This window comes from Prionailurus bengalensis, chromosome D3 (genome assembly GCF_016509475.1).
Source record: "Prionailurus bengalensis isolate Pbe53 chromosome D3, Fcat_Pben_1.1_paternal_pri, whole genome shotgun sequence".
Taxonomy (NCBI): Eukaryota; Metazoa; Chordata; class Mammalia; order Carnivora; family Felidae; genus Prionailurus; species Prionailurus bengalensis.
This window is the reverse complement of record NC_057356.1, coordinates 22,497,944-22,509,927: the sequence shown is the minus strand read 5'-3', so window position 1 is coordinate 22,509,927 and position 11,984 is coordinate 22,497,944. Positions and strand designations below refer to the sequence as shown.

The 11,984-nt window shown below is 57.2% G+C and overlaps 1 protein-coding gene across 1 annotated transcript; it reads right to left on the bottom strand.

The window, feature by feature from the left end:
* Positions 1 to 2,792: 2,792 nt before the first annotated feature.
* LIF (LIF interleukin 6 family cytokine) lies at positions 2,793 to 11,777 on the bottom strand. Its single transcript, XM_043559292.1, has 4 exons — positions 11,532 to 11,777; positions 9,172 to 9,291; positions 7,206 to 7,384; positions 2,793 to 6,472 (listed from the first exon to the last, which is right to left on the bottom strand). The coding sequence occupies exons 2-4, from the start codon at positions 9,188 to 9,190 to the stop codon at positions 6,062 to 6,064; spliced, it is 609 nt and encodes a 202-aa protein (XP_043415227.1). The 5' UTR covers positions 9,191 to 9,291; positions 11,532 to 11,777; the 3' UTR covers positions 2,793 to 6,061.
* Between the last annotated feature and the right edge of the window lie 207 nt (positions 11,778 to 11,984).

The following is an 11,984-nucleotide window of genomic DNA, read 5'->3' as shown; positions in this document are numbered from 1 at the left end:
GATGAGCAAACTCGTGGGGCGCCTGAGTGGCTCAGTAGGTTGAGCGTTTGACTTGCTCTGGTCATGATCTCGCGGTTCGGGAGTCGGAGCCCTGCATCAGGCTCTCTGCTGTCAGCGTGGAGCCTGCTTTGGATCTTCTATCTACCTCTCTCTGCCCCTCCTCCACCTCACACATGCTCTTTCTCTCTCAAAAATAAATAAATGTTTAAAAAATGTTAAAAAAAAAAAAAGACGAGCAAGCACGAAGAGCATCTCTCATAAGCTGAGTGATGTCAGGGTAGTCCTTCAGTGTTCTGGGGCTTCTGTTTCTTTATCTAGAAAACGGAAACAGTAATGTAGTCCCACCTTCAGAATGGTTGGGAAGATGTAGTGACGAGTAAGAAAACACTTTGTAAACTGTAAACTGTAGGACCATCATGGAGCCTGTGAGCTGGTGTGTCCAGGGGGATAGCTGTTGGTGATCATCCTGTTGGGATGGGAGTTCCCCTGTTCTGTTGACCCCCTGAAAGCCAGGACGGAAGAAGGCTCAGCTGGGTATCTGGGCTGCCCCTGGCTCCAGTGCATCCCTGGGGTCAGAGGCCCCTCCGTGCCGGTCTCCTCCAAGCCTGGGGCTTAGGCCACCGTCAGAGGACCACCATCAGCTGGAAGGTTGTCCACTCGGCTTGCCTCCTTTCCCATCAGCCCGGCCTCTGGCCGCCTGGCCTCCAAGCTGTCAGATTCTGCCTTCTGCATTCATGGGGGAAAGGACCCCTTCCCCTTCAGAGAGAGCGCCTGTGCCTAATTCATTCTGCTTCCTCCAACTCCACCTAGCCAGTCCTGATTCCCACAGTGTTTCCATCTCCCTGCTCATGGGATCCCTTTGGCAGCCCTTCGAAGCAGACAGAACAGCATTCATCACCGATTCCTCTTGCAGTTTCACTGATAAGAGAGCTGAGCTCACCCGGGAGGGTCACAGGACTGCACGTGGCAGAGCCGCTGAGGACCCAGGCCTCAAGGGCAGGGCTTTCCAGGCCGAACAAAGGCCTCCCTTCCTCCCACCAACTGATTGTTTTCACCTCTTATTGGGACAGTGATCCAATAACCAATCAACAGTCCTTTGTTCTGTCTGGCCAGGGCAGGGCAAAGCACAGAACACCTGTCCTCTCCTCAGGGACCCAGAGCTCCGAACTCCCCTGCCTCAGACAGAGGTGAGGGAAATACCTAGGGGCCCAGGCACCTGGCTGGCCCCACAGCACAGCAGACAGGATGTGACATCCCTGTACTTCCCTCATTTCTGTGCCTTGGTGCTTGTTTTGTTTTCCTCTTGTTTCCTAGTAAAGATTTCTTTTGAAAAGCTACAACCTTGTCTCCCAGGAGAGAAGGGGAAGGAGGGCAGTGCTGGTGGAGAGTAGCCTGACCATGGGATCCAGCCCACTGGGAGGGGCCGTCACTGGCTGGACTTGGGGAGGAAGAGACCCAAATAGCTGTGGGTCAGGCCCCAGGGACCAGGCAGACTCCCCCTCCCAAGCCACTGCCTGTGCCGCCCTTGACGATTTACACTTGGCATCTTCATAGACTCAGGAGGAGTGAGAAAAGGAAGGACTGCAAGGTGGCCTTTCTCAGACTTGGATAGCCACACAAATCCCCTGGGATCTTGTTAAAAGGCAGATTTCTATTCAGCAGGTCTGGGGTGGGGGTGGAAGCAAGATTCGGCGTTCCTGATCAGCTCTCAGGTGAGGCCAGCGTTGCCCAGTGTCGTGGGTCAAGGCCCCTCTTTGCACAGACAGCAGGGAGGACCACCGACTGAGCCCCCTGCTGACACCCAGTGCAGTGAGTGCTCTCTCCACCTTGGCCTCTGGCACCTTCTATGTGCCTCTTTCATCATTCACATCCTCCCGGATGTGCTCAGTCATTGTCCCCACTGGCCCTTGAGCTTCCAGAAGTCCTGGACTGTATCCTATTCACCTTTGGAACCCAACACAGGACCTGACGCTTATAAACGCTCATGAAAGAGCAAGCAGGTGACTCTCAGAAAAACTGCCCAGATCCTCAAATGAATCTCAGCTAGGGGAGCCCCAAGACCCAAACCCCAGAGCCTCTATGTCTATGGCTATCTGGTCCCAACCTCCCTTATTCCCCAAGGAAGGAGTCCCAGGAGGCTAGGAAGAAGGTTGCAGTGGAAGGAGGTCCCCACATGTGAAACAGACAGAGGGACAGGACAGCAGCGTTCATTATGGGAGGGCTGCTTAAGCCTAGAAGAGCTGGACAGAAAACCCCCGTCCCGGCCCCAGCATCCTGCACAATTCTGGACAGGACCCTTACTTAGATTTCCTGCTCCAAAGTCATTCATGCCTACGCCCTTTAGCTCCCCTTGGATGGTCACTGGGCCATTCCTTGAGGACAGCAGCGGAATTTTCTAGATCCCTGAAGTTCCATGTAGCAGAAAGAGCATGAGATTTGGAGCTCAGGGGTGGTGCTAAACACTCTGCCAACAGGACCCCTGGCAAGTGGCTTTATCTGTCTGAGCCTCAGTTTCTCTCTCTGTTAAATGGCTCTTAGAGACTCATGGGGCTACAGTGAGAGGGCTGGGGCCTTTCTGGGCAACACTTCAGGGTCTGGAACCTACCCACCTTGTTCCACCTGTGCCTGTTCTGCCCACCACCCCCATGCACCCATGCCAGCACCCTTGCCCGGTGGAAGTGCCCCCCTCTTCCCAACCGCCTGCCCTTTGTCGAGCAGAACTCCACTCAGTTGGGTGGAGAGACAGTCTCGGCCCCTCCAGCCCCATCTTCCCACATCAATACAGTCTGGAGAGCTTGCCAAGAGCAGATTCTTTATTAATTTCTCTTTTTTCTTAAAAAAAAAAAGTATTCCTTCAGTATAAAAAATAAATATTTTAAATATGACATTGAATAAATAAAAATAATCTGTCAGTATGAAACATTCCCACAGGGTACATTCATCAAAGAGGAATTTGTCCCGCAAGGCCAAGTCCTGTCCAGTAGAAAGGAAGGAGGGAAACACGGAGGGACAAACGGAGCCAGCAGTGCGAATGGGAGAGATGTCCAGGTACTGGAATCGAGGTTGGGGGGTGGGGGTGATCTAAAAGGACCTCTGTACCATCTGAAGGGAAATTCTCACTTGATTCCAGCCTCCAACCCCACATGCCGTGTCTATTCTGGAGAGTCAGCAAGGTGGGGTGGGATTGCTTCAGGAGGAAGGAGTTGGGGGAGTCCCCAAAGAGGGGCAAGGGAGGGAAGAGGAGAGACAAATAAACCAGCGGTGCTCTTTTTGCTTAAAATGTTTTTAAATAAATAAAGTCCCCAATATTCCTTTGTCCATAAATTACAAAATGACTGTCCTACCCCCTCCTCTGCTGACAGCCTCTCCCTTCTCCTCTTGACCCAGGATGCAGGTGTGGGTCCACACCAGCAGATGAAAAACGAGGAAAAGGACAGCTTCCTGCCCTGCAAAGCTTTTTCCACACAGAAGCTCCATAATTCCAGGATGCTGTGCAAAGTGGTCTTCTGGATTGGTTCTAGAAAGAGAGCTGAGGATGGGGGCTGAGGGGCAGGGCAGGAAATAGGGGCAGGAAGGGCAGAGGCAGGAAGAGGGAGGCAGAGGGTCTGTGTTGGGCTCAGGGAAGGAGATCCCCTTGGTCCCTGGGCCTCAGAGGCTGCCCAGGTGGGCTCAGCACCGGGAGTCGGTGTACTCAAGGTGATGGGATGATTAAGGACCCAGCTGGCCCCAAGCCTTCTGAGCCGTGTTCACCAAAGCGCAGGGAGGGCAGCAGGCTCAGACACTGGATGAGGGTGAGTGTGACCCAGATGAAGACAGCCTCAGAAAGAGGTTCATGGTTTCCTCTGCCACCCGCCACAAAATAGCCTTGCCAATGGGACGGACAACTCCCAACTCTGCACCCCCGCCTTGCCCCCTGCCCCAGGAGTCAGGACCCGCCTGCTGCCTCACCACCTGCCACCTGGTGTGCATGGGTAAAGTGCTCAGAGAAGACAGAGAGGTGCAAAGTGAGTGCAAAGTACCATAATCACATTGGCTGAACCACTAGGACCGCCACCCGCTTAGGGTTTGAGAAGAAGCCAGAATGCTGCTTTTAGCAGCTGCCCCAGCTCCGCACCCCCTCCCTTGCTCCCAGACTGGAGGGCGTTTCTCCACTAGCCTGGCCCCAGCACAAAGGAAAGGATCGGGTTCCCTGCCTGGGAGCCCAGACATGGGTGGGGGCGTGGGGGGAGGTGGGGCAGCAGGGACCACAGCTTCCTGGTCCTCGGCCCAGGGCCTCCCTGTTCTCCTCTCTGGAGCAGGGAGCTCCTCCCTGCACCACCCCAGCTTCCCAAGGTCCAGCCAGGCCCTCTCGTCCTTTGTGGGTGTTTGGGCCACCCGAGAAGGAGCTTCCCCACTGTGTGCAAGCATGCTGGGTACTGCATGTGGATGTTCCAGAGCCCTTCAACTGCTGGCTTAGAGGCAGCCTGGGGACAAGGAAAGAGCAGCAGAGCAGGCCACCAGGAATGCCTTACCCAGTGCTCTAGGAGCACCATTTCAACCACGAATGTTGCCCTGATCACAATTCCAGGAGGTGCCAGAAAACACAGAGTTGAACGAGCCCCCTGGAGCCAACCAACATGGCAGCCCTGTGGAAGCCCCCTGGCCACTCCACAAACTGGCCCGGCCTGCCTTGCAGCCAGGATCCTGATACCCTCAGAGCAAGTCACATTTGGGATGGGGTATGGAGCCGGGTCCCCTGCTCCCCTCCCCCACCAAGGCTGACCAGTTTTCTCAGATCCTGACCCTCCTCTGAGCTTCACCCGTAAGGCTTATTCCACTTGTAACATCCTTGACTTCTGGACCAGTCCCTGCTAAGGCCTGGCCCTGGCTCCTATAGAAGCCATCATATTATTTCTGTTGGGTAGGAAGCAGGGAAAGGGGAATTAACTTTGCCATTTAAAGCACCAATAAGTTAATATAAATAGGACATCATAATAAATAGACAATCATGCTGGGTCAGACACACAGCACTCTCAGCTCTCAGGCTTCTCTGAGACCCTGACCTCAGGTTCTGCTGTTCCCTTGCCCTAGGAACCAGAGATGACCTCTGGTCCCCCTCAAGTACCTTTGTGTGACATCACAGGGCCTCCCTGGGTCCCAGATGTGAGCTGCCACTCTTAACTACCTAGTCCTTCCCATCCCTTATAGACCATTGCCCAGAAGGAAGAATCTGGGTCCCCTCAGAACCTCCTCAGCTGACTTTGCCACCTGCCCACCTCCACAAACCCTACCTCCAGGTCCAGCCACCAGACCTTGGCCATCTCAGGCTTCAGGAAAGCCTGAGGGCAAGAAGGAGAGCTTGTCAAAGCTTTCCGGACCTCTCTTCCTTCCCAGGCCCGAAGGTGGCCTCTCTGCCTCCCTAGGAGCCTGAATGCCAGTGAGCTCATTCTGGAACTTTCTGCCTCATAGTCCAGTCCCTAGGCCTGAGCTCTCCAATCATGCTCAAGAGAAGGAGCATCTCAAACCAGAACTCCCTTCTCTAACTTCCACTCGCTATACTTATAGGGGCCAAGGAGTCCTCAGGACCCCAGCTCCTCTGGCCTGCCCGAGCCCAGTCAAACCTTCCAAAACCTACATTAAGGGGCAGCAAAGGCACCAATGGCGGTCATTCTGCGGGGCTGGGAGAGTCCCCTGACCCCTGCTGTCTTGCCCCATGGTCAGGGTCACCATGGACAACTTGTACAGTTTTCTCACAAAGTCCCTGGCCAGGGGACAAGTGGGGACAGAGGTCCAGCCCATAATCCCCTGACCAGCCCGACACCCTAGTGCCTGGCTGCAGTCTCCCAGAGGAAGGGGTGCCTTCTTCTAATTGGCGCTGTAGATAGGCCCTGCCTTTGGGTGTTTTGATTCTGCTCGGCTTCATCACAGCCCACCTAGAGGGGAATGGACTGGCCAGAAACCCCTCGGGGTCTGCCAGCAGTCCCCACTTGGGTCTGGCGATGCTCTGGGCCCTGGCCACAGTTTGACAGCTGCCTGAGCCTAAGATCTCAGGTCACTCACTGCATGCTTCAAGACCTCCTGTCTAGAAGGCCTGGGCCACCACAGCAATGACCTGTTTATACTTCCCCAGGAGCTGACAGCCCAGCTTCTTCTTCTGAAAGACGTCCTTGCCTGAGGTGTCAGGGCCATAGGCCACGTCCACGTGGGCCACGTGATACTTGTTACACAGGCGGCAGAGCACGTTGCTGAGGAGGCCCCGCATGATGTCTGCAGTGGCGTTCAGCTTGCTGTGGAGGCTGAGGGCATTGGGATTGAGGACCTTCTGGTCCCGGGTGATGTTGCCCAGGGAGGCACCAAGGTAAGCGATGATGCGGTACAGCTCCACTAACCGGGTCTTCTCTGTGCCGTTGGCATGGAATGGCGGGAAGTCCGTCACGTTGGGGCCGCACAGTTTGTCCAGGTTGTTGGGGAACGGCTCCCCCTGGGCCGTGTACTGAGGAGCAGAGAGGGAGAGGGGAGGTGATGTGGGGGTCAGGGACAGGTATTTCAGCCGGGCCACCAAGCCTCTGGGTGAGCTCTTGGGTCTCAGTTTCCCACCTCTGGCACAGAGAGCTGACTACTTGCCCCGTAGGCATCTTGGGATTGTTATGAGAGCCCAGAATAATTGTGGTGTGAACACACTTGGTAAAGAATCAAGGGCCACACCAGGCAAGGGATCGTCATCACCACCAGCAAGAGCATCAGGGGACTGAAAGGAAACACCACGTCCCACTTCTTGCGGGCACACCACGCACACTTGCTCTTTCAACCCACCGTCCTCCTCTTCTTCCTTAGCGGCTTTGCACCTCCAGACACCCGCAGCCCACTTTCCCAAAAGCATCTCTCTGGCCCCCCTACTTCCTCTCTGTCTCTCATCGGCCTTCTGCTCCACATGGGGGAGGAGTCCCTAGACCATCAGGGCCCGGCCTCTCCCTTCTCCCCCAGCTCTGCCCAGGATGAACTGGGCACCTTGGGAAAGTGGCTTCCAGTCTCAGAGCCTGGGTTGGGGGTGGGATGGGGGGCTCAGAAGCTGTGGGAGTCCGCGTGTAGTTGAACCAAGCCCTTTCCCCATTCTCTCCTTCCAGCTCCAAAAGCTCTCTTCCCTGACCAGCCCCGACAGCCCAGGTCAGTGCAGCGGCCCTCCCCCCTCCCTCCCTCCTCTCTCAGGACCTGGAAGGGGGACTTACATAGAGAATAAAGAGGGCATTGGCACTGCCATTGAGCTGCGCCAGTTGGTTCCTGATCTGGTTCATGAGGTTGCTGTGACATGGGTGGCGTGTGGCACAGGTGGCGTTGACAGGGGTGATAGGAAGGGGGCTCCCCGCCCCATGTTTCCAGTGCAGAACCAGCAGCAGGGGCACGACTCCTGGGAATAGGCAGGAAGGAGCCATGAGCAGGGGGTAGGGGGCGGGCAACGGGGCTCATGGCAGAAGATGCACCTCATCTCCCCAGGGACACCAGTGCCCTGGCTCCCCCTCCGGCTCTATCTTCCCTTGGTTGCTTCTGGTTTTCATGAGGTCACTGCATCTGTTTCTATGTCTCTCTCTCTCTAGCTCTGCTTCCCTCCACTTTCCCAGTTTTCCCTTCTCTTTCCTGAGAGGACACGAGCTGTTCCCACCAGCGGGGAGCTGGGTTCAGGGTGACACCAACCACCCAGCCCTTTCCCCTGAGGCCTCTTGCCCTTCTGGGTGGAAGGGACCATGCCCCAGGCCAGCGAGTCTCAAGAAAAAGAGAGGCCCCTATCTTCCCACCTTGAAGGATGGTCCAGATTCCTGCACATTGTTTCATGCTCACTGACCCACTGCGGGCCAGGTCTCCCAGATGGGGACCCCATGGGACCCTGGTGGGGGAAGGGGTGGATCTTCTGTTGACACTCTTCTATCTCTTTAAACCTGTCATTTGATTCTGACTCCCAGGGTCATTTGTCCCCTAATTTCGCCTGCCACCCTCCCCCATCTCTTCTATAGCTTTCCTTCTCCAAATGTGGCCACTCGCCTATCTAGGACCTTCAACCCCACCCCAATTCTGCAATTCTGCCCCCTCTCCAACCCCAAATCATCATTCAGAATTTCTTGTCCCCACCCCCACCCCCCACCCTGCCACCCGCTCTGCACAGCTCCTGCCTCCATGCCATCCCCCTCTTGTCCCAGGCCCTGGGTTAGGACAAGGAAAATCCTGGGGTCCCACAGGCCCTCAGAGCCTTAGGGAGGCAAAGGAAATGGTGCAACCAGAAAAGAGAAAAGGGAAAAGGTCACAGGCAGCCAGGTTGGCGGGGGAGGAAGGAAAGTGAAAGGTGACAGGAGAGCTGGGAGCTGTCGGGGCCTGTCCTGGGTCGCCCCTCCCTCCCAAGGCGCCTGCTTCCCCTATTTACTCTCAGGTCCCTTCCGAGGGGCTTCTCCTGGTGGCCCACCAGCAGGAGCTGGGGGTCTGCAGACCAGTGAGGCTGGAGAACCGGTGAGGCTGGGGTGAAGGGGGGGTGCTGGAGCGCCTCAGGGATCTCCCCTGCTGGGACAGTGGCAGCCTCAAGTTCACTTCTCCTGGGTCCCCTGTTCCTCCCAACATCCCCAGGCAGCTCTGAGGCCCCCGGGATGGTCGGGGCCCCCCCACACCCCCGGCTCACCTAGCAAAGACCACAGCTTTCCAGGTACTAGCAGATGGAGGCGGCACCTGCTTCCGTCCCCGCCGGAGTTTGCAAGCTGCTCGGCGGCCGGTGCCCCTCCCTGGGAGCAGCCCGGGACGCGGTTGGAAAAGAGAAAGCGGAAAGACAGAAAGAAAGAAAGAGGGAGGGTGAATCGGGAGAAAGCGGAGCGGGAAGAGCAGCAAGGGAGAGTGGCAGGAACAAGGAGGAGGAGGAGGAGGAGGAGGAAGCGGAGGAGGTGGAGGAGGAGCAGGAGGAAGGCTTCGGCAGCCCCCTCCGTTGCCCGCCAACCTGCTGGCCCCCCGGGCAGGCTGGGCGCGCGGTGCCGGGACCATGTGTCTGCGCTCGCTCCCGGCCGCCACCCAGCGCCTCCGGCAGCCCGGGCCGGTTGCACGGGTGCCCCGAGCCCGTGTGTCTGAGGCGGGTGGGTGTCCCGTTCGCGATCGCCAAGTGCCCCAAGCTGCCGCAGCACCGGCAGTGGGGCGCGGAAGCCGGTGCGGGGCGGGTGGATTTACCTGCCGCCAAGACCTTCATTATGGGCTGGACTCCAGAGGGCCTTGGAGGAGACCTTAGATGCCGGCAGTTTTCAGAGATTCATGCTCAACGGGGAATTTGCCTGATTTATATACTGGAGCCTGTGTTGTAAGACAGAGAGAGAAACAGCTATATTTAGCAGGGATCCCCGTCCAGGAAGTTGTTTGAGGTGCATCATAGGAAATTATGAATGGAAGAAAGTGAGAGTTGAGGGGGGGGGAGTGAAGGGGGAGGGTGGAGAGAGCAGACTTTTTCCCTCTTCTAAGAATTTGATTGATAAAATTATAATGAACTCTTCTACAAAACAGCCTGTGGTTTTCCTGAATGGCTCGCCCTAGGAGTTGTTTGAAGTTGGAGAGGGCAAGGAGGGTCCCCAGGCCGAGTCATCGGGGTCCCCGTGGCTGTAGGTGCTCCAGACAGCCCTGACTCACCTGGGTTTGGGGAGGTGGCTTGACCATAGGCAAGCAGATGGAGGCTGGCACCTGTGGCCCCCTGATCAAGGGATTTTGGGGGCAGTGGGGAGGAGGCAGGCTGGGGCTTGGCTGAGAAGGAGGCTCCAGGAAGAGGGGCTGGGGCCCTGCTTGGACTTTAGACAGTAATAAAGCAGAACTGAACGTGGGCACCTCAGAGGTAGCCTCCTCCAACCTGCCCATTGCCACTGGGCAAAATGGGCTCCAAAGGCAACAGGTTGCCCAGAGTTCCACAGGGTCAGACCTCCTGACCACCATGAGCAAGCCTGCATTGCTGACCGCAGGTACCTGTGAGGTTGGGCAAGGGGCTGGGAAGATGGGGAGGGGAGAGGTTGCTGTGACTTAGTAGTTCCTTGGGGACAGCCTGAGAAACTTCTGGGAAGGTGTTGTGTGTCTGGGGTTTACCTAAACTCTGCAACCCCAGCTTGCCCTTCAGGGGAAGGTGGTCCAGTGTTTCCATTCTGGAGGGACACCTGAAGCAGAGACCCAGGTTTCTTCCTCAGGATGCTGAGGGCTGGCCGGGGACGAGAGAAATAGATTGCCCCTCAAAACCTGCCTTGGAAGCCCCTTGGGGCTCAGCCTCAGAGAATAACGGTGGCCCTCAAAAGGTGCCTCTAAGGTGTCTGTAAGGCAGGGTCACAAATTCTGGTGTCTATCGTGGCCAGTTAGATTTGTAAATGAGTGAGGAGAGGCAGGAAGGAATGGTGGGGACCAGGGCAAAATGAGCACAGGGACAGCTCCCCCCAAAAAGCATTTCCAAAAAATGATGTGAGTGAATGCTGGCCAGAGAACACACATCTGGCACCACACTGTCCCCCCAAGTGGTCAGGGGCACCCTTTGTCCCAGCAGATGTCTCATTCCCCTAGGGCCGGCCTGACCCCAACCAGAAAACAATGTGGGAGAGTTGGTTTTCCAAGACCAGGGAGACGCACAGCCTTTCCCTGACCCCTAGCACCCCGTACTCACCCCCTCACCCATCCCCCATGCATGCCCCCAGCTCCTGCCTCTTGCCACATCCCGGACCTGCCCAGCCACGCGTTCCTCCCTCATCATGCCAGGACGAGCCCTCGTGCCTGCTGCGGTCGGTCCCCCTGCCCCCACACACACCCTGCCCTCTCCAGGCTCACTTCCCTCATGTTCTCCCAGCAGGGCCTGGGATGTGGGGTGATAAAACTGCCCATCCCAGCTGGCACTTCCCAGCAGGAAGGAGGCTGGTAGAGTCCAGAGTGGCTCTCCTTCCTCTTCCCTACCTTCCCCCTGGTCTCTTCCTTGGAGGGCCATAGAAGACCCCACCTGGCACTTGCTCCTCCCATGCACCTACTGTGGGGTGGGCATAGGCCCCCAGGAGGCCCACCTACCCCAGCCTAGCTCGGATGACCCCAACGGCACTCCTCTACTCTCCCGCATGAGGGCCCGACATGAACACAGAGCACATCAACATGAACGCTGCATCAGCCTCCAGTCCTAATGCCACATCTCCTGGACCCCTGTCACCTGACTCAGCCTGGTGCTTCTGATGTGGACCCCAAATCCATTTGACCAAGGCCCCACCGTGGCCCCATCTATGGATCCCCTTGTTCCCCTACCTGAGACTCTCACTAGGTGCCCTGATTTTCCTAGAGGCTGCGACCCTGTGCTGCCACTCTCCTGCCCCTGTCTCTTCCCTGCATCCTTCTGAGTGGACTTCCGGGTCCTCGTACTGTCTTCTGGCTCCCCAGGTCCCACGCCAGCCCGACAATCCACCCCCAGTCACCATGTAATCTCAGCCCCACCCCACAGGAAACAGGAAGTGGGGGCAGAGTCTAGAAGATATTTAACTCCCTCCCCAACCGGCCCCCTTCCCATGCCTCAGTTTCCCCTCTCACGGTACCTGACTTGGTCCATGCTCCCCAAGAGCTGTGGGCCCCTTGGCACCCCAGGCCCAGCCTCCCTTTCCTGTCCATGTCCAGGCACCACCTGCACCGGCCTCTGGGGGGAAGCTTGGGCAGGGTCTTGGAGCCGCCAGGCTGTGAGCTGCCTGCAACGTGGCCTCGGTCCCCAGGAATCGGCCGCCCAGACCGCGCTCCAGGCCAGCTTTGGTCTCCTGGAGTTTGTTTTCTTCCCTCCCTCTCTACGCTGTGTGTGCGTGTGTGTGTGTGTGTGTGTGTGTGTGTGTGTGTTTTCCCCTCGGCTTCCTCACGGAAGGCATCCTCCCTTCTTGGCTGCATGCTCCCAGGGTCGTGACCCCAGGCCCCACCCTGGAGTGGCAGCCCCAGCTCAGCCCCTTCCAGCTGTGACTTCATCCCCAGCCTGTCCTGCTCCTGCACCCTGGCCTGCTGGGGAT